Source organism: Apium graveolens, chromosome 1, assembly GCF_009905375.1.
Source record: "Apium graveolens cultivar Ventura chromosome 1, ASM990537v1, whole genome shotgun sequence".
In the NCBI taxonomy this organism is placed as follows: Eukaryota; Viridiplantae; Streptophyta; class Magnoliopsida; order Apiales; family Apiaceae; genus Apium; species Apium graveolens.
This window is the reverse complement of record NC_133647.1, coordinates 12,125,081-12,148,057: the sequence shown is the minus strand read 5'-3', so window position 1 is coordinate 12,148,057 and position 22,977 is coordinate 12,125,081. Positions and strand designations below refer to the sequence as shown.

General features: G+C 34.9%; 1 protein-coding gene across 1 annotated transcript; it reads left to right on the top strand.

The window, feature by feature from the left end:
* Positions 1 to 980: 980 nt before the first annotated feature.
* On the top strand, positions 981 to 22,771 carry LOC141660962 (flowering time control protein FY). The gene is made up of 18 exons (XM_074467942.1): positions 981 to 1,337; positions 3,382 to 3,473; positions 10,712 to 10,780; positions 10,971 to 11,075; positions 13,854 to 13,949; positions 14,023 to 14,105; positions 14,206 to 14,277; positions 14,465 to 14,562; positions 16,567 to 16,626; positions 16,703 to 16,763; positions 16,856 to 16,943; positions 17,044 to 17,107; positions 18,279 to 18,357; positions 19,862 to 19,951; positions 20,530 to 20,618; positions 20,750 to 21,219; positions 21,437 to 21,676; positions 22,344 to 22,771. The coding sequence occupies exons 1-18, from the start codon at positions 1,073 to 1,075 to the stop codon at positions 22,458 to 22,460; spliced, it is 2,238 nt and encodes a 745-aa protein (XP_074324043.1). The 5' UTR covers positions 981 to 1,072; the 3' UTR covers positions 22,461 to 22,771.
* The last annotated feature ends 206 nt before the right edge of the window (positions 22,772 to 22,977 follow it).

Genomic DNA, 22,977 nt, shown 5'->3' with positions numbered 1-22,977 from the left:
TATAAGAAAAAAAATAAAAATAATTTAGGGAACTATCTTTATAAAAGATTTAAAAGGCATGACGAGCCCCCATCCACTAATATAAAGAATCTGGATGGACGGGGAGAATATTAATTAGTAGTTTTTACATTTTGACAAATTTAAATAAACTTTTCACTGATGGTGTTCATTTTAAAAAATTAAATTTATAGAATATTACAATTTGGTTATTATAAACTAACACAAATTTCAAAATCAACTTTAAAAAATAAAATTACAAGAAAATAGCCAATTAAAATAGTATGTAGTATATGGAATTTCTTGCAACGAAACGTAAAATGTCACCTCAAATAATACTCAATTTTCCAAAATCAAATGACTTAAAATATGTTTAAAATTATAATTGGTAGAATATTCATTATAGGAATTTACATTTATATACTGTTTTCATAAATTTTAAATTTTAAAATTATTTATTTATTTTTGCTTTGAGCAATATTTCCTGATTTTTAATAAATTAATCACCCCCTCGCCCAAATTTTTACTGATTTTTAAATTTTCATGGACCCAATTTTCTAATATGGAGCTGACCGGTCAAACTATTAATAATTTAATAGACATATTTATCTAGCTAATTTCTAAAGTATACACATATATAATCCGCTGATTTTATCTATTTATTGAAAATTATAATTTTAATATATTAATGTCGAGATTCAAATCTTCTCTTACATAATAATTTTTAGAATTATATCTAAGGTTGTTGTCAATTTTGGATTTTGGATCATCAATTTGATATGACGGTTGTGGATGATTAGAGAATTAACAACAAAACTTTCAATATTTCATTTTTAATAATATAAATAGATAAATATTTGGTATAACTAATTTAGATTTAATTTTGTAAAAACTACATTTAAATAAAATGTTATTTTTTTTGTTAATTTTATCCAAAATGTTGAACCGATTAGCACCGTTATAAAAATTCCTAATTTTATACACAAAGCATATCTTCGCTCCTTCCCAAATTCTAAAACTCTATCCTAGGGTTAGGGTTTATCAAATCCAACCCCTCCTTTTCTCTCTCTCTACAATGATGTACGGTGATCCTCAGCAGCAGCAACAACAGCAACACGCGCCGCCGCCTCCGCCACCGCAGCACCACCAATTTCAACAACAGCACCACCAACACATGGGAGACTTCCCGCGGGGCCCACCTCAGCAGCACCAACAGCAGCATCCACCGCAAATGATGATGCGACAACCGTCCGCTTCGTCGACGACACTCGGTGGGAATCCGCAGGACTATCATCATCACAATCAGAATCAGAATCAGCCTCCGCACTCCAATTATGATGGTACGCGCGAGTTTAAACTCAAAATGTAGTTCGGTTTCGGTGTTTACGTGTCGTGTTCCGTTTTTTTGGTTTTGTTTGATATCTGACATTATTTTTTGGTTTATTGATTGAAATTGTTGGTTTGGGAGGAAGCAGAGAAAGACTGTAATTATGAATTTATGTGAATTGACATTGATTTATGGTTTCTCGATTGAAATTATTGGTTTGGGAGGAAGTGGAGAATGGCTGTGAGTATGAATTTATGTGAATTGAGCTTAAGTTAAATGCTTTATCTTTACATTTTAATGTTGTGTTTTATGTTTTGGTTTGAATTAAAACAAAAAACAAAAATTTTTCGTTCAATTTTCTTGAAGAATAGATTAAAATTTTAGTTTTGGGAGGAACCAGAGACTGTAATTTTGAATTTAGGTATGGTGAGCGCTATATTCATACAAAGATATTTTTTTATCAACTTCAAAGCTTTTTAGCATGGATACACATAGTTTTGCATTTGTGCCAAATAGCATATAGGATCTATGACGTCAGAGGTATGTAGCTGCTCTAACTATACATCTAGCTCCAACAGTGATACACGTTTATTTCCGCCAATGAGAGATTAGGTTTTAAATCTTTTATTGTTTAGGTATTGTGTTTTTTTAAATGTCAGTCATGGTGTTTTTTGAGTTATGGTGATTTGCACCTTGTTAGTAGCAGAGGCTCACAACCACCTTTGAGGTAGATATCTTAAATAGAAGATATATATATATTCTGGCAAAGGCTTTTTTCCCTCTAGACTTTGCCTTGTTAATCGGAAGTAGCGCTACAAACTGTTAGTCACCTACATGGTGCATCTAATGCATTTCAACCTGGTTTGCATATGTCATTTTATAGAGCTATTGGTGAAAACTACGTTATACAATTAAAGTTGCTCATTAGTTTTATTCAAAATTCTGGATTAGTTTATGTGGGGAAAATCTTCGCTAGGTTTTTCAGCTCAATTGTATTACAAAATTTTGGACATTGTATAACAAAATTTGGCAACAAATTTTCATTTAATTCATTTATTGTTTTAGACTTTTAGTGATGGCCAAGTATGGTTGTGTCAATTAGACCAAATAATATCCTGATTTGAAAGAACTTGTTACCTTATTCTTGAGAAAGTGTCTGCTACTTTTTGAAATCATGGGGTCTATCTGGTTTCTCCATGTTATAGTTTGCACAAAGGAGATTAATTATTTTGGTCCTTCCCTAGTGGTTTACCATCGGATGATTGTAGGCAACTTTAGAGATTACTTGTTTTTTCCTGCAATACTCTATATTTGATTAGTAGTTAATATTCATCATTACCTAAGCTACTTTTGGTCATAATCTAGCATAATTTATATGTGATAAGCTTAAGAGGGATCTTAGTCCTACCAGGAAATGATTATAATATGTATTTGCACTGTTAGATGTACTGCTGATGCTCTAAAGATTGTCTAGATTAAATTTTTTTGAAAGGCCAAAGATACATTTTAGCACTTACAAGAAGTAAAATTTTATCTATTATTAAAAGTAGACATCATAGATTTAATTCCTTGCTACTAGAACAAATATAATGTGATATCTATCTAATAATGAGAAAGTAAAGGCACGGGTATAACAAATAGATCACTTCTATGTTTAATTTTTTATCCATAATGTGACATAATTAAATATATGTACACACATTATTTAAAGAAGTAAATATAATTCTATAAAGCTAGATAATCTTTTATTTTGATAAAAGGATTGGATATGTATGTAAACCACCTTAAACAATATTTTTTAGTGTAGACTACCGATTATTGACATGATTTTAAAATCATATAATGTTTTTGAAGATTTAATAGGCATAACATAAAAATTTATTATATTATAATTTGAAATATTAAGTATATATATCTTATCTATCAAAATTAATTAGTAAGTTTTGTTTAGGCGATAGAGGGAAGGTGCTGATGTGTATCTTATTTCCCCCTTTGCTGGAAATGATGATAAACAAGATTTATATGTGCTGATGAGTTGGTTCTAATGCATGTTGCAGCTCACGCAGACAGTTTTGCTACAAAGAGAATGAGAAAGATTGGCCAAAGGAGAGCTGTTGATTATACAAGCACTGTTGTACGGTATATGCAGGTAATATATTCCACATATGTCCTATAGTCAATTATTATGTGTAGCATATTTCCTGCAATTAAGGCTACATTAACCTGCCAGAAGTTGTATTGCTAGATGTTCCAAGCCATTGCCTGATAGATAATGTTAATATATCTGTCTCAGTGTTTAAATTTTTATAGAAGCTATATGATTTTCTTTCAGAGAGAGAGAGAGTTCCGTAACAACTCTCAAGTCTTATCACGATTTAACAACTCTCAATAATTTGGATTACCCTTTATTGTGGAATGTGGATGTGGGGATGTAAGCCTAGAATTCAAAATTTAAAAAGTATCTGTACATAATTTTTTTGATCACTGTATGGGGTAATTAAGCATGGCCACTAAGGGAGTTGCAGTAGCGAGCTGTGGCTGCAAAAGTTGTAAATTAGCTTCGACTTATTTTAAGTTTCGAACACAGCTTTCAATGGTGACGTTTAGGCATTAGATTTTGCTGGTTTTGTGTAGGAAAAGTTGTTTGAAACAGTATATAGGACTTGCCTTTGAAAAGAATCAGTAGAAACACAAATTTGCCCCAGATTTATCAAATACTCGTCAATTTTTTATAGTCGAAATCTGATAAAAATAAGATGGTTACATCATCTTGCAGGAGACTTGGATAACTCTGAATAACTATCAAGATTCCTCATAGATAAACTATATTACAGATACACCTGCATCTATATATGAGTTAATTTTTTTAAATAATATTAGTATTTTCTGCTTAACACCAAGGGCTTGATCTGTTTATATTTATCTTCTTCCGCCAATGCATCTTACTCTCCAGTCTCACAATATCCATCATCCCTTCTCTTTCAAACCTAACTAACATTTTAGGTCCTAAATCGTTTATACTGTTATCCTGCCTTTCATCTTGTACTTACCTCTCATTTGAACTCCCTCATTTTCCTTCAATTTTTGGGTGATAATTTTGACGAAGGAAATCTGTGAGAAGGTTAAGAACGAGCAAGAACTAAAGAAAATAAGAATTAAGAGAGAGGTTGAGAACGAGCAAGAACCAAAGAAAATAAGAATTAAGAGAGAGAGAGAGGAATGTGAAATAGAAAGAGAGAATAAATTGGGAATTTGATAGGGAGTAAGGATGCGGGAAGTAGAATTGAAGACCAAAATGCACCTTCAACATTGAACACTTAAATATTTTTACCGGAAAGGGCAGGGCTGTATGCAATATTTTCGCATTCAAAAAATTTGACAAGTAACATGTTATCTGGATTGAAATAGTGACCGGCATCAGTGTTATATGGAGTACAACTAACGGATGCACAGTCCAAGTGTCAGGATGAGGCAGTCAAGCTTCTTACTAGTATATTAGTAGTAGTATGCTGTTCTAATAGTAGTAGTCTGCAGTAGTAAGCTTAGTAAGGGTAAACTGGGATTTTACCATTTACTTGGGAGTTGAGTATTAAGTAGCCTATAAATAGACTCATCAGTTGTAATGTTCAGTTTATGCAATTTATGGAAAGGAATTCTATTCCACGAAATCTGTCTCTCTCTCTAAACTCTTTCTCTCTCTATAACAGAATTATGTCTTCAAGTTACTTGATTCTCTGTGTTTATTCTATCTGTTCTTCATCTAATCTCTCTGTTTCTCAGTAGATTCTAGCCTATAATCTCTGTTTGTTTACATTTCTAGTTCTCATAAATCAGAAAATCACAAAAACATTCAAATATCCGAAAATTCGAAGTCAGCAACCCTAGTTCCTGACACCAAGTCATTTTATGTCAAGTGAGAATTTATTAGAGTATGACATTGGATAAATTTTTAGGGTTTATAAGTACTCTATAGACCAATTTTATTGGCTTTTAATTACACTGTATTTCTCATATTTCTCATCTGAGTTCAACATTCAAGATGCTAGTGACAAGAATATTGGTAGGGAAAAGTATCTCTCCCATTGTTGGAGAGTCCTCATTATATAACAATATACAAGCTGAATTATCTCCTGAAATGCAGCTAATTTGCAGATTTCAGCCTTTACAACAGTTCTATACTCTAAATATGGAAGGTAACCAAATATGTTAATACACCTAATATATCTCAATCTAATTAGGGACAACTAATACAACTAACATACAGCTAATACATTTGACACCCTCCCTCAAATTGATGCTGCTGGTAAATCTTCAAGCATCAATTTGCCAACAAGAAAGTTGTGGCGCTGACGTGACATCGATTTGGTAAAAATATCAGCAATCTGTAGAGTGGTGGAGATATGTGGGAGAGTAATAACCAGGTGGTCATAAGCCTCACGAATAGAATGACAGTCAACCTCAATGTGTTTTGTACGTTCGTGGTAAACAGGGTTGGCTGCAATCTGAATGGCGCTAGTGTTATCAGCATGTAATGGAGTTGGCTGGGCTTGAGAGAATCCAAGTTCTGCAAGGAGCCCACGTAGCCAAATAATTTCAGAACAAGCGGTAGACATGGCACGATATTCTGCTTCTGTAGACGACTTCGATACACGATTCTGCTTTTTGCATTTCCATGAAATAAGAGCATCTCCAAGAAACATACACCAACCAGTAATAGACTTTCTAGTATCAGGGCATCCAGCCCAATCTGCATCACTGTACGCTTGAAGTTTGAGTGAAGAACCAACGGGGAAGAACAGGCCACGACTAGGAGTTCCAAGGATATACCGGATGATTCGTTTGACAGCTGATAGGTGGAAGTGCCGAGGACATTGCATGAACTTACTTACTATATGTACAGCGTAAGAGATATCCGGTCGAGTAATGGTAAGATATATAAGGCTGCCAACTAGCTTCCGGTAAAAAGTAGGATCAGAAAGTAGCTCTCCTTCTTCTCTGCTATATTTGACATTAATTTCCATTGGGGTTTCAACAGAAATAGAGCCCTTGAGTCCGGCTAATTCAACCAAATCTTGAACATACTTGTGTTGATTCAAGAAGATACCTCGTGGTCGATAATGTACCTCTAATCCCAAGAAATAATGGAGCTGACCAAGATCTTTCATTTGGAAAGTGGAACGTAGCAGATTTTTAAGACAATCAATGGCTTGTATATCAGAACCAGTGACAAGGATATCATCCACGTAGACAAGAAGCATAACTATCCCCGCACTTGTCTTTTTCAGGAAAAGGGAGGAGTCATATTTACTTTGCGTATATGAAAAGCTCAGTAGAGTGGATTTGAACTTTTCAAACCAGATTCTAGGTGCCTGCTTTAAACCATATAAAGAGCGCTTCAGTTTGCAAACATGATTAGGTGAGATAGGCATACCATTGGGAAGTGTTATATAAACTTCTTCCTTGAGGTCACCGTGTAAGAAAGCGTTCTTCACATCCATTTGAGACAATTTCCATGATTGAGACGCAACAAGGGCTAGTATGGTTCGCACGGTGGTCATTTTAGCTACCGGTGCAAACGTCTCTTCGTAATCTATGCCGTACTCTTGTCTATTTCCAAGCACTACTAGTCGAGCCTTATACCTCTCAACGGAACCATCTGGATGAAGTTTTACTGAGAACACAAACTTGCTGCCCAGAGGTTTCACGGATTTGGGACGCGCTACAACATCCCATGTTTGGTTTTCTTCAAGTGCAAGAAGCTCAGTTTCAATAGCTTCCCTCCAACATTCATGCTTCATTGCCTGTTTATATGATTTGGGAATAGGGATGGTTGATACAGTAGTTGTTAATGATACAGGATTAGTAAAACCATACCTATCTGGAGGCTGGCTCACTCGAGTGCTATGTCTACGAGTGGCAGGTGCAGCAGCTTGAACGGGATCAGTAGTAAGGGAATCATTTTGAGGGGGTGGAGAAGCTTGAACATGATCAGCCGCAAAGGAATCAGTGTGTGGAGGTGGATTGGCTTGAATTGGATTTGAAGTTGGAGTTTCTAGTATAGTATTCTGGTTTGGCATGACTTTAGTGCGCCGTTGATACACCAAAAGTGGTTTAGGAGATGGATGTTCAGATTCAAATGACACTGGAATGGATAAAGAATCTGCAGAAGAGTTAGTAAATAGAGGTACAACTGAAGATAACGGAGAATGATGATCAGAATGATGATCATTGTAGGTAGAGAAAAAAGGTTGGTTTTCCAGAAAAACTACATTTCTCGAAACTCGAGTTCGTCGTAAATTAGGATCATAACAGAGAAATCCTTTCTGGTGTAGAGCATATCCTAAGAAAGCACATTTTGTTGACTGGGCTGTGAGTTTTGTGCGTTCATGTGGAGGAAGGTGAACATAACATACACATCCAAAATTACGAAGACCTGAATAATCTGGAGTGCGACCAAACAACCGAGTGAAAGGTGAAACGTGATTTAAGGATGGTGAGGGTAATCTATTTATGAGGTACACTGCAGTGGAGAGAGCTTCACACCAGAACCTAGAGGGCACAAATGATTCCAACAATAGAGTACGAACAACATCGAGAAGATGGCGGTTTTTTCTTTCAGCTATCCCATTTTGTTGGGGAGTTGAAGGACAAGACCTTTGAGAGATTATACCATTGGCTTGTAAATACTCTTGAAACAAATGAGCCGTATATTCACCCCCATTATCTGAGCGAAGAATTTTGATTTTTGTATCGAATTGAGTTTGAATATATGCATGAAAGATCTTGAAGGCTGAGAGCACTTCAGATTTAGAACGAAGCAAATATATCCAAGTAAAACGACTATAATCGTCAATAAATGTGACAAAGTACTTATACTTAGCATGAGAAACAACCGGTGACATACCCCAAACATCACTATGTATTAAATCAAAACGTTGAGTTACATCAGAAGTATGAATGGGAAATGGTAAAGTTTTGCTTTTTCCAAGTTTACAAGAATTGCAATCGAACTGGACAGAACTAAGAGAAGATATTTTTTTATTCCCAAGTACACCAGATTTCAGCAAACCACGAAGAACGTTATTATTGGGGTGTCCTAGACGCTTATGCCATGCATGGTAATCAATACGGGCAGAATTACAAGAAACAATAGGAAACGAGCGACATGGTGAAGGAAATTGTATAGGAAAGAGACGCTCAACTTTAGGCCCCCTCGTGATCACCCTCCCTGACTGCTGATCCTGCACAATACAACCAGATTTTGAAAATGTTACTTTGCAATTATTTTCTACCAATTGACCGACAAAAATAAGGTTAGTGGTAAGGGCAGGAGAGACAAAGACATCGGTTAGAGAGGAAGAAATATCACCAGTTGCTGTGATAGGTAAATGATTTCCATCTGCAGTACTGATTTCAAGATTTCCGCAATATTTACTTATATTTGTAAGAAAATCAGAATTATTGGTCATATGATTAGAAGCTGCAGAATCAAAGTACCAAGTAGGTGATTTGAGAGTAGATTTACCAGAAATTCCTAGAGTAGAAAATGCTGAAATGATCATTTGCTGAATCATTTCAGGTGTCACGGGTTGGACAGGAGCTATATCATTCCGTGTCGTATGTCCAGTATTCAACATACCTCGAGTACTCGAGGATCCAACCATAGCTGTGTAGGCGGTCTCAGATTTCTTTGGTGGACGAATAGGACATTCCTTGATTATATGTCCATCTTTCTTACAATAATTGCAAAATTTTTTGGAACAGTTTGAAGCATAATGTCCAAAACCTTTGCAAGAGAAACACTGAACATTACGCATATCCCTGCCTCTTAGTTTACCTTGTGTTGCATATGCCAGATGAACTAACTCAGATTTCTGTTCTTTCAAGGTGTCTTGAGTGAGAAGACGTTGTTCCTCCCGAAGCAGATCATTAAGACATGTATCCAGAGAAGGAAGAGGATCTCGATTCATAAGGTTTGACCTAGTAGCTTCAAACTCAGACCGTAATTTCATAAGAAACTGATCTCTTTTAGTAGTTTCATGTACATCTTGAACCGACTTAAGACCTTCAGCCGATACAGAAGCATAGACAATATCCGTGTATTCAACCCATAGGTTCATGAATGAAGAATAAAAAACAGAAATTGACCGACCATCTTGTTGAAGTTTGCCTATGTCATGTTCTAGTTGAAAGCGACGAGCAGTGTTCTGCTGACTATATATCTTCTTGAGATAAGCCCACATCTCAGCTGAAGTTTTAAAAGGCCGTAAGTTCAATATAATGTTGGGATCGACAGATCCTAGCAGCCAACCCATGATCTGTGCATCTTTAGTTTCCCTTTCTTTGTCAGGAGCAAGAGTGGTGCCACTAACATAACCCCATAAATCCTTCCCTTTGACAAAGATCTGAAAGTGAAATGCCCATGCTGAATAATTTTTGCCATTAAGGCGAACCAAGAGAGTGTCATACTTGTCTAAAGACATGATTCTGAGAGAATGATGAAGAGTAACCAGGAACAAGAAACTTTATCAAGATACAAGAACGAAGAGAAAGAATTGATCAGAAACAAGAGGAAATCAGAATTGTAGCTCTGATACCATGACAAGAATATTGGTAGGGAAAAGTATCTCTCCCATTGTTGGAGAGTCCTCATTATATAACAATATACAAGCTGAATTATCTCCTGAAATGCAGCTAATTTGCAGATTTCAGCCTTTACAACAGTTCTATACTCTAAATATGGAAGGTAACCAAATATGTTAATACACCTAATATATCTCAATCTAATTAGGGACAACTAATACAACTAACATACAGCTAATACATTTGACAGCTAGTACAATTGTTGGCGCTTAATTCATCCTCCTCAGAATTTGGGACAGCTGGTGGCTTCGAAGATCCTTGAAAAACATCGGAATCTGAATCAGTAGAACGTAACATCACCTTGAACCACCTTAATTGCATCATAATCATCATTTCTTTTTTCTGTGATATCATGAAGTTAACAGGTCTGGTGATCGACATGTTATGCCTCATCGTACCCGTGAATGGGGAATGATGGTGGAGCAAGTGATACCTGTGGATCCATAATGTACGACCATATAATGTTTTGTATAACAAATCTATAATAGACAACTCAATGTAATTCATGATAGGTGCAACTTAATATATTTCGATACTTAGATTTTTTTGTTTCTTCATGTGTTGTTCCAAGTATCTGCTGTAATATCTGTTGTTTACCGATTCCATTTTTGATTATGACTTTATGAGGTTTTCCCTGCTATCTACTTGTTGAAATATTTTTTAGGAACCAGTCATCTGCCTCTTATGTGTATATAGGGAGTCAAAAGTATGTTTTTTTCCTAATCTTATGTATTTGGTTTGCAGACTCGTATGTGGCAGCGGGATTCAAGGGATAGAACTGTATTACAACCGACTCCAGCTGCAGCAATAGATGTCAGTTAAAGATAAAAATTTAGCATTCCCAATAGTGCAGACTTATATCTTACTTAGATCCAGAAGATTTATTTTTATAGATTAATCTTTGAGGGTTGATATTTTGCAAAAGAATTACAATATTGGAATTGTTGCGTGTAATGTTTTTGTTTGTATTAGCTTCAATGTCTTCTGTTTATGTTGTATGCAGATGTTGCCAACAGTTGCCTATTCAGATAATCCATCAACCAGCTTTGCTGCGAAGTTTGTTCACACATCTTTGAACAAAAATCGATGTTCGATTAATCGTGTAGTGGTGAGCTAGATGGAAAATATTCTTGTTTCTGTATCTCTTTATATATTTATCAGTCTTCATGATAAGCTTGCATTGCCTGTATAGAAAGTATTAGAAGATGTATTGTACCCTGCTTGTGCATTCAATACTGGCCTGGTTTGATTAATATTGAATCAAGATTTAAAATTATTCTTTAAAACTTCAAGTGATCTAAAAATTAAATATTGTAGTAGATTAGACACATCATAAAATCATTAACCTTTTTAGCTATTATTACATAAATATGAACTAATCATCGAAAAAACGGTCAAGATAAGTTTTAATCTTAAAATTTAATTCAAGCCACCCATTTAATTGCAATGGTGTAGTTAGAATGTATAGTTAATTTAGATGTATGCTCCATGTGAGCTGGTAAGCTTCACCTTCAAATCCCGAAGAGGGTTGCTATGAACATCTTAATTCATGATTACAAAGCCGTATATAAGCTCAGAATAGACCTTGTTTAACTTTTCGCTAAGCAAGAAAATCTTTGCATGTATATGCTATCAAGCAAAACTGTTGGTAGGTAGATCATTTAAAGTTTTTAGTAGAGAAAATAGATGTTAAATGTTAAAATGTTCACTATAAAATGAAGTTAGACTAATAAAAGTATTAGTGCGGGACAAGGTGGCATTAGTGATGCATTATGCATGAATCATCACGTCCACAATCTTTTGAAGAATGTGTACATTATGTGGCATGTTAATAAGACTGACCCGACACGAAAGCCAATGCTTAGCTGTTGCAGGCGACTCATCATTACATAACATAGAGCCTTATATGTTCTTTTTGTTAATTACATTTGTTTTTAATGAAAAAATGACATTTTTACCTCTTATAAACACATATGTTATAGGAATACCACATCTGGGGGATGGTGGCCAATAATACCCTTCAGATAAGCTTTTCCAAAATGCGTAACAAAAAAACCCCAAACTTAACATCTCAACACCTCCACTGACACATGGATTATATGCGGTACACACATAATAGTGCACGTTTTGAGACCGTAAACAACACTTCATGTTACGTTTTTAACAATTTAACACAACTTAATGATACGTTTTCATTAGTTTTTATTAATATTTTAATATTTTTGTACGTTACTTTTGGGTTTTCAAAAATATTATTATTTTTTTTAAATTCAAGCGTGGACCCTAATTGAACAATTTTTAATATTTTAGGGTTCAATAATTCCCCATTTTAGAAATATTTAGAAAAAAATAAATTAAAAATGCAACGATTTTAGGGTTTAGGATTTATGGTAATTTAATCTAGGGTTTAATCTAGGGTTTAGGGCCTTAAACCCTAGGAACCAAACTTTAATTTAATCTTGGAACATAATGTAACAATTTTTAATATTTTAGGGTTAACCAATTAATTTAACAATTTTTAATATTTTAGGGTTAACCAATTTCCAATTTGGTTTTTAAAAAAAAATATTATAATACGTAAAAATAATATTACTAATTTTTTATTAAAAAATAGCAAATACACGGGAGCAAAATGCGTATTCAGAATAACCCACCTGCCAAATGCGTATTAACTAATGCTAAATATAATACTCATGTGAACAATGCGTAATAGCATTGTATTATGCATTTACAAATTTACAAAATGCATAATAGCTAATGCCCCATTACATAATGCGTATCAGCTTTTGTCATTATAAAAAAATAGTAATTAAGTGTAATATGCATTGTGGGAATGCGTATTAGCAAATACTCATTCAACCAATGCGTAATAGGCTGGTAAAAATGGCAGCTCACGAATGATTCGGTCAAACTTCTTTAAAAAACCGGTATATGTGGCCTTCGTCCAATTTATAGTTCTCCAAAAATTATACTACAAAAAACTTCACAAATTAGTTAAACACTCGTGTTGTAGTCCAACATCACGACATGCCGAATGAATACAGATGCGATAATTAACTTCGTTTTCAAACAACTTTGTTACATGCTTTTATAAACATTGGTTATATGTACAAATATAATTGTGCCTAATGAATCTATTTATGCATAAAACCATATTCATTTTGAGCACGATGAGATAGCTCAAGTGGTAAGAACTTATCTCTTGTCGTCCCGGATTCTGGGTTCGATTCTTGCTCAACCCCGAGATCTGTTAGAAGTTAGAACACATACTCATTTGTAAAGCATATAAGCCTAATTAAAAAAAACATATTTATTTTTGAAATTTTAGGGTTACCAATCAATTTAGTACAATGTTTATTAAAGTGTGTTAAGGTTGTATAGTTCATAATTGTTGTAACTTCATTCTTAGAGCTTTGGTAATCTGTGTTTTCCCCATTTGAGTGTTGACTTGACCCAGTTTACAATACAGAAGTAAATTGGAATTTGTTCTTTTGGTTAGTAACGTTTAAGTTCGGTTTCTGGTTATTTGAATATGGTTTTTACTTTCTAGTAAACTTGATAATATATTTCATTGGTCTTAGCCGTTTATATTTAGCTTCTATGTATCAAAAACAAAAAGTTATTCGGAAAAAAAGAACGATGAAGGTTTTCCTAGTTTACGTCATGTTATAATGTAGTTTCCCGGAACATTATGTTTATCTATTAAGATAACTGAATTTATGATTCACTATATGTAAACAGTTAAGCCTTTGTATTCTAGTATGTCATCGAATCCGTGGCCTGGGCTTTAATAGATTATTATATGTTGAAAGAAAATTATCTTGCATTACTGTTATGAACATCTTTACTTCTGCTGATATCTCCTAACAATAATCTTTGTTTAAAGTGGACACCCACCGGCAGGCGGCTTATTACAGGCTCTCAAAGCGGAGAGTTCACTTTATGGAACGGGCAGTCATTCAATTTTGAAATGATACTGCAGGTATTAGTTTTTTCCTTCCTAACAATCAGAATTAAGAGAGTTCAAATGAATTTATGTTGCTTTATATGTGCAGGCTCATGATCAAGCAATCAGGTCTATGGTCTGGAGCTATAATGACAACTGGATGGTCACTGGTGATGATGGAGGCTCGATAAAGTAGATACTTCAATCAAGACATTAACTTGATCATAATATATTATCTAATATAGAACTTTTATTTTCGCAAAATCTGACTTGCATTTTTGGGTTTTGGTAGATATTGGCAAAACAACATGAATAATGTGAAGGCTAACAAGTCTGCTCATAAAGAATCCGTACGTGACTTGAGGTAATACTGATTTTCTAATATGGTGGATACTTGTTTCCTTGACCCTCAGCAGTAAGCACCATCTGGTGACTCTGTTTTAGCTGGGGTGGGGGCTATAAATATATATTTTTAATCTTAGGACTTGCACCCGAGTAAGAAGTGTTGGATTTAATGTATATTGGTGTTTGACATTGCCACCTTTGTACAGCTTCTGTAGAACAGATTTGAAGTTCTGTTCCTGCTCTGATGACAATACAGTCAAAGTATGGGACTTCGCTCGATGTCAGGAAGAGCGGTCTTTGTCTGGTAATGTGCTCCAAGTTGTCGCTCAACATAAATAAAAAATAAAAAATAGACATATACGCCCATCTGTGACTTAATCTTTGTTTTCCACTATATAATGTGAAATGTACAAATGAGCCTATGGAGACCCGGTCCCTGAACTTTTGAACCTGCAGGGAACTTTATATGATAAGCAAGTCTACTTTGGGTCACGGGGAACTCACTACTGTTCTGGAGTCGTATGAACTTATTAAGTAGGGTGTCAGAATAATCATCAAGCACGTCTTCTATCTGCCCTCCTCTTTTTATTCCCCCTTCCCGGCCACTACCTGTATAGCTAGAGCTGACAATTTGGTATACGAGATGATAAAACGACACGAGGGACACGAAATAAATGGATATGTGTTCAGTTTTTGGGTACACGAACACGAAAGTACACGACATGATGAAACACGATATCTAAATGGGTACGAATCTGTGTTTATCCTTGGCTACACGACACGACACGAAAGTATACGAAATAAATAAATTTATTAATACATATTTAAATAAATATAAGATACTCATATATTCATTTATATAAATATACACATTTTGTAATATTATATATATACATAAAATTCATATATATATATATAGTTATAGAGTATATCCAAAAATATACCAATTATGTAAATAAATGTACCTTTAATATATATATGTAAAATTATGTCCAAAATTTATATATATATATATATATTTATATTTATATTTATATTTATACACTGTGAACGAAACGTACACGAAAAGATGAGTTACGGATATGTGTTTACCCTTCAATACACGAATGGTAAACGTATCGGATATGTGTTTGCCCTTTAGTACAAACACGAAAGTACACGACATGAAAGTCTGCGAAATGATTCGAATTTCCAGCTCTATGTATAGCCACCTGTACTATCACTAGTGCCTTCTCATAAATTAATTGACAAAATATCAAGGTGTTTTTCCTTGTTTGCCTTTGTAAGCATGCCTTGCATAAGTCAACATCACAGATACATTTCAGTCAAGGCCATATTGAGTTTATTCGAGATATATGGATGCCGAGGTTATCTAAATGTACCATGGTTTGTATATATAAGATCATAGATTAAATAGGCTCCTTGTTTCTGGTTGATGAAAAGATGACAAGAGCGTCAGATTCTGAGCAAATATCCTTCCTTCGATAAGAAAGGCACTGCGTTTTTTAAAAGGATATTAGATCTCATCTCTTAGTTGCTGTTGCCAACAGTAATTGGTGGTTTTCTGAGCCGCAAAAGACTAGTCGGCATTGCGCGTTCAGATTGCTGCTAGAAAATGTAGAATAATATGGTCTGTAGAGGTTTTGGCTCTCGTAGTCCAATAGTGTAAATCTAGGACTCAATGAGGTGTATCCTTTCTGAAACGACATTATAGATTAACAGACGAAAGGTTTTGGGAATAAATGCTAACATATGAACCTCTTAGGAAACCGATGTTAAAGTTGTAATATGGAAACTGCCTTCCTAGATGTTCAAATAATCAGGGTCCTTGTTTCTGCCACAAGAAACTGTTCTAGAAGGCAATCGAAGTATGCAAGTATTTTTATTTATGATTTGTTTATACTTTATATGTACGGAACAATATATTTTGATAGAAGATCTTTATCTTCAAAAAGTGATCTGTCCTTTACATTAGTTTTGGTGTCTGTAGTGGACCTAACTTAGTATGACGTTGCAGGAATAGCAGTTGAAGATAGTCATAGATAGTAGTTTATTGGTCTTGGATGTTATCATTACCTTCGGTCTATCCACTGTCCATATCTATATCTGTATGTATTGCGGATTTTCGGGAAATATAGAGAACTGATTATAAGATTAAACTTGTGTAAGAGAGATAATTGAGTTTAAATGGTCGTGTTGTGTTTTGAAACTGTTGTAAGTTGTCACTGATTTGTTGATTATTTTTTCAAATTAAAGTTTCTCTGACATAACCTAAGGGTCTATCTTTGTGTGGGTTAAACTCAGGCAGGCCATGGTTGGGATGTGAAGAGTGTTGACTGGCACCCTACCAAGTCTTTACTAGTTTCAGGTTTGTTATGAACTTTTTCTTGATGCTTTATTTTATGTGGCAGTGCTTGCAGCTAATCTTTTGTGTTTTTTGTTAGGCGGGAAAGATAACCTTGTGAAACTCTGGGACACAAAATCAGGAAAAGAGCTAAGCTCATTGTTAGTATCAATATTGAATGTCCAGCTCCTTTAGGTTTAACTTGATTTATTATATTCAAATTTCAGATTTTCAGAAAGTCCTTTTTTTGCAGCCACGGGCACAAAAACACTGTTCTTTGTGTAAAATGGAATCAAAATGGTAACTGGGTGCTCACTTCTTCTAAGGATCAAATCATCAAGGTGGCAGTTAGTTTCTTTTCTTTTTCCTAGCTATGGTTTAGGCTGGAATTTGTTTAAGCATCTCAACTAATATTGAAGAATAAATATGTACATATTTCAGCTTTATGACATACGGGCAATGAAAGAACTCGAGTCTTTCCGTGGCCATCAAAAGGATGTTACTGGTTAGTGCAGCTTTCACTTAATTTATACAATTTATACATAGGTGTTGGAGCATTATGTGTACTATATTTACTATATTCCAAAGGTAGTGAACATATTGTTGTACTTGGTATGGTATCTGAACTCAGGCTTTTGAAGTCTCACTCTCGAAGTCCCTTCTTTTATCGATATTAGAGGTTTAGAGTAAGGTTTGTAAACATATAATATTATTACCCATGCTTACTGTAAAGATAACACACACAGTAAAGCAGAAGCAATTTATTGAAACGGAGAAATTTAGTGCAATGGTTCAGGAAGTTTAAAAATTGGGCTGTCCCACAAGTAGGTGAACATAGGTATCTTTATAATGAGGTGCCCCTTGCCTGAGCCTTAACAGGGGAGGCATATGCCACTTTTCAGATGCCTCGGGCAGGTGAGATAAGGTTAGTGCCCTTCCCCTTTCTAATTTGCAGTAGCAAAGAGGATCAACTAATTAGGGAGGTATAAAAGTTCAAAACGTACCTGATTGTCATATCCTACTTGAAGGTATTATAGAATCAAATCTACCAACTTTTTGATGCCGCATTTACTTCCTGGCAGCTGATCCACGTACTAGGTTTTGAGTTCTGACCAATGGCATGACTAGGATTCAGAGAAATATCATGGCATTTTTTTCATAGAAGCACATACATTATCAAGTTCTATTATTTTTTGTTCATCATTTGTGGGATATACTTGTAAATATAACGTAAAAACATTACACTGATGAACTTTTGCACTACTCTGCCTGGTTGGCGGGCTTCAGTTTAGTTATGTCAATATGAAATAATTCAACTAACGAAATAGATGAATAAGTTATCCAGTTGGAGGCCATGTCTGCTAGAGAAATCAAGGCTGCAATGGGTGTTATTTAGGCCTATGCTTGGACTAGTAGATTGCATTTGTGTTTATGAAATCTAATTACTTCTGAAACCACAAAAGTGATCATTGGGAAATAGAAGAATATGTATGATTGATAATATGTTCGCCGTTCCTCACCGTACTGTACAAAATAATGTTCAAGATATTGTCATCAATGTTTTTACTGACTAGCAAAATTGTTATTTCCTTCATGCTTATGATAATTTTCATGTTGCTGCTCTTTTGGAATTCATGTGCTACTTACTAAGTATTAAATTTTCCTCAATGTACCAGCATTGGCATGGCATCCATTCCATGAAGAATATTTTGTTAGTGGGAGTTTTGACGGATCAATTTTCCATTGGCTAGTTGGGTACAATACTTGCGCAACCTCTCATTTTCCTGGATATTTTTTCAGCTACTTGAAGCATGATATTCTCTGTATATTGCTCATGTTCCAGAGTTTGTGTGTTTTGGGGGGTTGACAACATTATTGATTCTATTTGATATCTCGCAGCTTTTGTTGTTTACCAGTCACCTAGGTTGGATGGTAATCAATGTAGTTTGACCGTTATTCTGACCTTAGTCATAATATCACTTTTTCATGCTGTCCCTTTCTAAGTTTGTATCACTTATAAATGGCTGACTTGAGTATGAAGTTGGTTTTGATTTGGTAACGATATTTCTACTTCTAGGATCACTTAGTATACAGTTAAGTTGTATATCTATCTGACCCTACTGTTCCTAGGATCAGTTGTTTATATATGCTTGACTCGTCTATCTGTGCACCCTCCTGTTCCTAGTATTGCTTGCTTAGATGCTTGAATTGATTAGTAACTTATTTTTATTGAGTGCCTACTTGGTCGTAGGATTACTCTTGTACAGGTATTATACTGCAATTATTATAGTCACAATTATTTTGACTGTAAGCTGGGTAGATTTTTAAGAAGATATCAGTCACTATTGTCGATACTCAGTAGTGAGTGATATCTTTTTAAAAGGGATTGTATGAGTTGTTTCAACAATTCTAATTAAATACAAGTACATTGATTCTGAATAATTACTTCCAATATACACAACTATACGTAATGTAATTATATAATAAATGCTATTTTTAAGTTGATTGAAATAAGTTTTTTTTATTATATTTAATATGATATTTTAAACGATGAAGTATAAGATGGTATGAACATGTCTACTGCTATTACCCTTTCAATGTATATTCTTTCCCCTGCTTTCACAGGGTGTACTGTGTACATAGTATTGTCTAGACCTGTATGATTAGATGAGGCTCTTTTAGGTATCTGTTTACTGTAAAGATGGTAGAAGTATCTGCAACATTGCCTCGTTGATTTATATGGATTTGTTTAAATTTTTGTTCATCTATTTTAATATTTGGTTACAAGTCAGGTTATGTACTGTAATGAAATAATAATAATATACTGAAATAGGAACTGAATGGATAATATCAATACTCGATTTGCATACAAGAGTGGGCTCCATTGAAATAACTATAAATATAACAAGGGACATTCGAGAGGCCCAACTCTCCCAAACCCTAGTAGCGGCTACTCAATAATCAGATAGATGACAACCCTATCCCCCTTTCCCTAATTACATTATACTATTCCATTTCTCCAATTACTATTCTACCGCTTGACATTTTTAATAATTGGCCTCTTTTGTATAATCAGGACATCATTTAGCTTTGCTCATCCAATTGCCTTCATGCCCCTCTTCTTTGTCCTTGTATATGTGTTTAACTGTCCTGTTGCGTTTGAATGCATTGAACATTTATTCTTTAGCTTTGCTCATCTATTTTAATATTTGGTTACAAGTCTAGGTTAGGTACTCCTGACATTGAACATTTTATGCAGGCATGAGACTCCTCAGGTTGAAATTCTCAATGCACATGATAATGCTGTTTGGGACCTTGCATGGCATCCTATTGGATATATATTATGCAGGTAAAGTTATACTTTTTTTCTGTTATACGTTGTTGGATACCTTTTTCTTGTTGGCGAAAGATATATGTGGTTTATTCATTGTCACGCGGATATTTCTGAATCGGAAAATATGGATGTTACAAATATATTGCAGAATATTCTCTTGCTATCTTTAAATTTAAGTTGGGTATGAATAGTATAGATTGTGTTTTAGGAAAAGTCCAAAGTTTAGAATTTAATCTTTTTGGCATGTAGTTATTTCTCAGTGTAACACAGTATAAGACACATAATACATACCCATGTTCCTCAAATCAATATCAGTGATTAGCATATGTGTTCCTCGAGACAGATAGTATACTGGGTAAAACTCACTAGTAACCTGGCTCTAAAGACGGGCTACTAAGAAAAGGTTTTCATCACTTTATGATTTCACGACCGTAGTATGAGAGGATTTCAATTCCTTTCTCATGAACCTATGGTTTGATATGTTTATATTTGATGGTTGACCTTAATGGAAACAAGTTATCTACTTTTAACTTGCTTTTTTTTGATGTTATTGTGATTTATATTTTTGTTCATTATATAAATATATTTTGCAGTGGTAGCAATGATCACACAACAAAGTTCTGGTGTAGAAATAGGCCTGGGGATCCTGCTCGAGACAAATTTAACCTGGGTCAAAACCAAGGTACAGTGCACATGTCTATATAATGTACTTAATGCTGATAGAGATTTAGATTCCTCTCAATTCGAAGAGCTTTCTGAAGTTATATATTGTTGATAGTACATGTGGTTCATTAAAAGTTCTGATATTTACAGGTTATGGTGAACAAAACCCTGCACTTGCCAATCGCATGGTTGGTAATTTCCCTGGATCTGAGCCGCCAACGACTCCAGGATCATTTGGTGGTGGATTGACCAGGAATGAGGGAACTATTCCAGGAATTGGAATTGCAATGCCACTTTCCATACCATCACTAGATACATTAGCTCAAGGAGACCAGAAGCCACCTATTTCAGCTTCAATTCCATCAGGAGCTCCTCCTCTTCCACCTGGTCCTCATCCATCTCTCTTTGCAGCCAATCAACAACAATCTTATCAGCAAAATGCCCAGCAGCACCAACATCACCAGGTGCACCAACAGCAAATGACTTCTTTACCTCTTGCCCCTCCTAACATGCAACAGCTACAACATCCCTCACATTTACCTATGTTACATCCTCAATTACCTCGCCCTCCATCGCAGCTTCCTTCCCATAATATGCCATCAATGCCTATGCGTCCAATGGTACTTGTCACGCGCCTTCAGCTCTCTTATCATGCTTGCTGCTTTTTTTTTGTTTAATGAATTTCCTTGTCTTAAGAAAATCAGAATAACTCCAAAAGAAATAAGATAGAGAAAAGAAGAATGTCAAAAGTGCTTATTACTGTATATTTATGATGTCACTGTGGCGCGGTTGATATATTATGGAAACTGCTTGAGTTGACATTTATTCTTATGCCAGGGAATGCAAAACACGATAAATCAGATGGGCCCTCCAATGCCCCAGAACCACTTTATGAACATGAATCTTATGCATTCTGGATCTCCTGGAGGTCCACCTCCAGGAGGAATCCCCAATGGGATGCAAAATATGCAGGGTTCTTCAAATGCAAGTGGTAACCAAATGTATCCACAAGGAGGTTCATTTAATCGGCCACAAGCTCCACAGATGCCACCTATGCCAGGGCTAAATCCATTTCAGGTTTTTTTTAATAAAGCCCACTTAACACTTATTATGATGATGTTACAAATGATGCCCTCAATTATCCGTGAAGTTCTTTTAGAGTTCCCTAGTTATCCTACCCTACTGGGCCTTTGTGGTAATGGCTCCCCCACACAGTTCTTCTGAATTTCGAATAGTATTCAAGATCCTCTGTTTTCGATTATCTAATAAATCACTTAATGAAAGTAGATTCTCTTTCCATTCATTTAAAAACTTCCATGATCCCTTCCCGAACCAAACATGAATCTTTCAATTCATTTGGCTCTCACGCTCAATTACTTAAATTACTTATGATTATGATAAATTCCCATATCTTTTTTTGAATGTAATGAGCCTATCCTCTACTCTCTTCATATTCCAAAATAAAAATATCAAAACCAATCACTAATCCAAAACCAAAAAAGTCATGTTAAAATTTTAATTTGATGGAAATTTCTTATGTAATCTTGGGAACCGTAGAATTAGTGATAGAGAAATAGAGATATAGAAAAATTGGAAAGATTTGATAGGAGAGAGATAGGGAATGTAGCCTAGATTGAATTAAAAACTGACATGTATTTAGACTGTGCTCACCACATCAATATATGTTTTGATAAGTTTTGTCGGTTGAGAAGCTTTGTTAATGCCTTTCTTTTGTTTTATGTAGTCCGGTAATCAAAATATTAACGCGATGGGAGCATTGCCACCTAATTTTGGTATGCCGTCTGGAATGCATCCCCCACTGCCTCCTGGTCCGCCCCCACATGGCCAACAACCTCAGTAGATACTAATTGTTTTCATGAAGTCCTGTAATATTAGGAAGGCTTGTTTCTTGGGATTAATGGAAAATCAATTGAGCTGCTGCTGGGTCATCCCTTTAATTTTAGAATCGTAGTTGTATATTGTTGTTGTAACAAAACTATGGCACACAATCTTTCATTTGCCTTGGGCTTTAATGATTGTGTTTCATGTATCAGGGTGAATCGTATTCATTTAAATCCAGTAGTTGGTTTAAGTTTAGCATACTCTTCTCTTGATAATAAACTTTCAATATTGCGACAAATATGTAGAAATATATCCTGATTGGTTGCTGAATGTTGAATTTGAAGTTTGTCTTTACAAAGTTTCAGACTAGTTGTTTTTCGATTCAAAATTGGGGTTTCGTTTGTTGGAGTTATGCACACTAATATTGTGATTAATGGTTGTAAAACATGTTTTCCATCCTCATCTTTGTTGTCTAATTTAGATTATGCAGATTACAATATTTGTGTTCAATTTATAAGTGCTCTTTTGGAGAGATT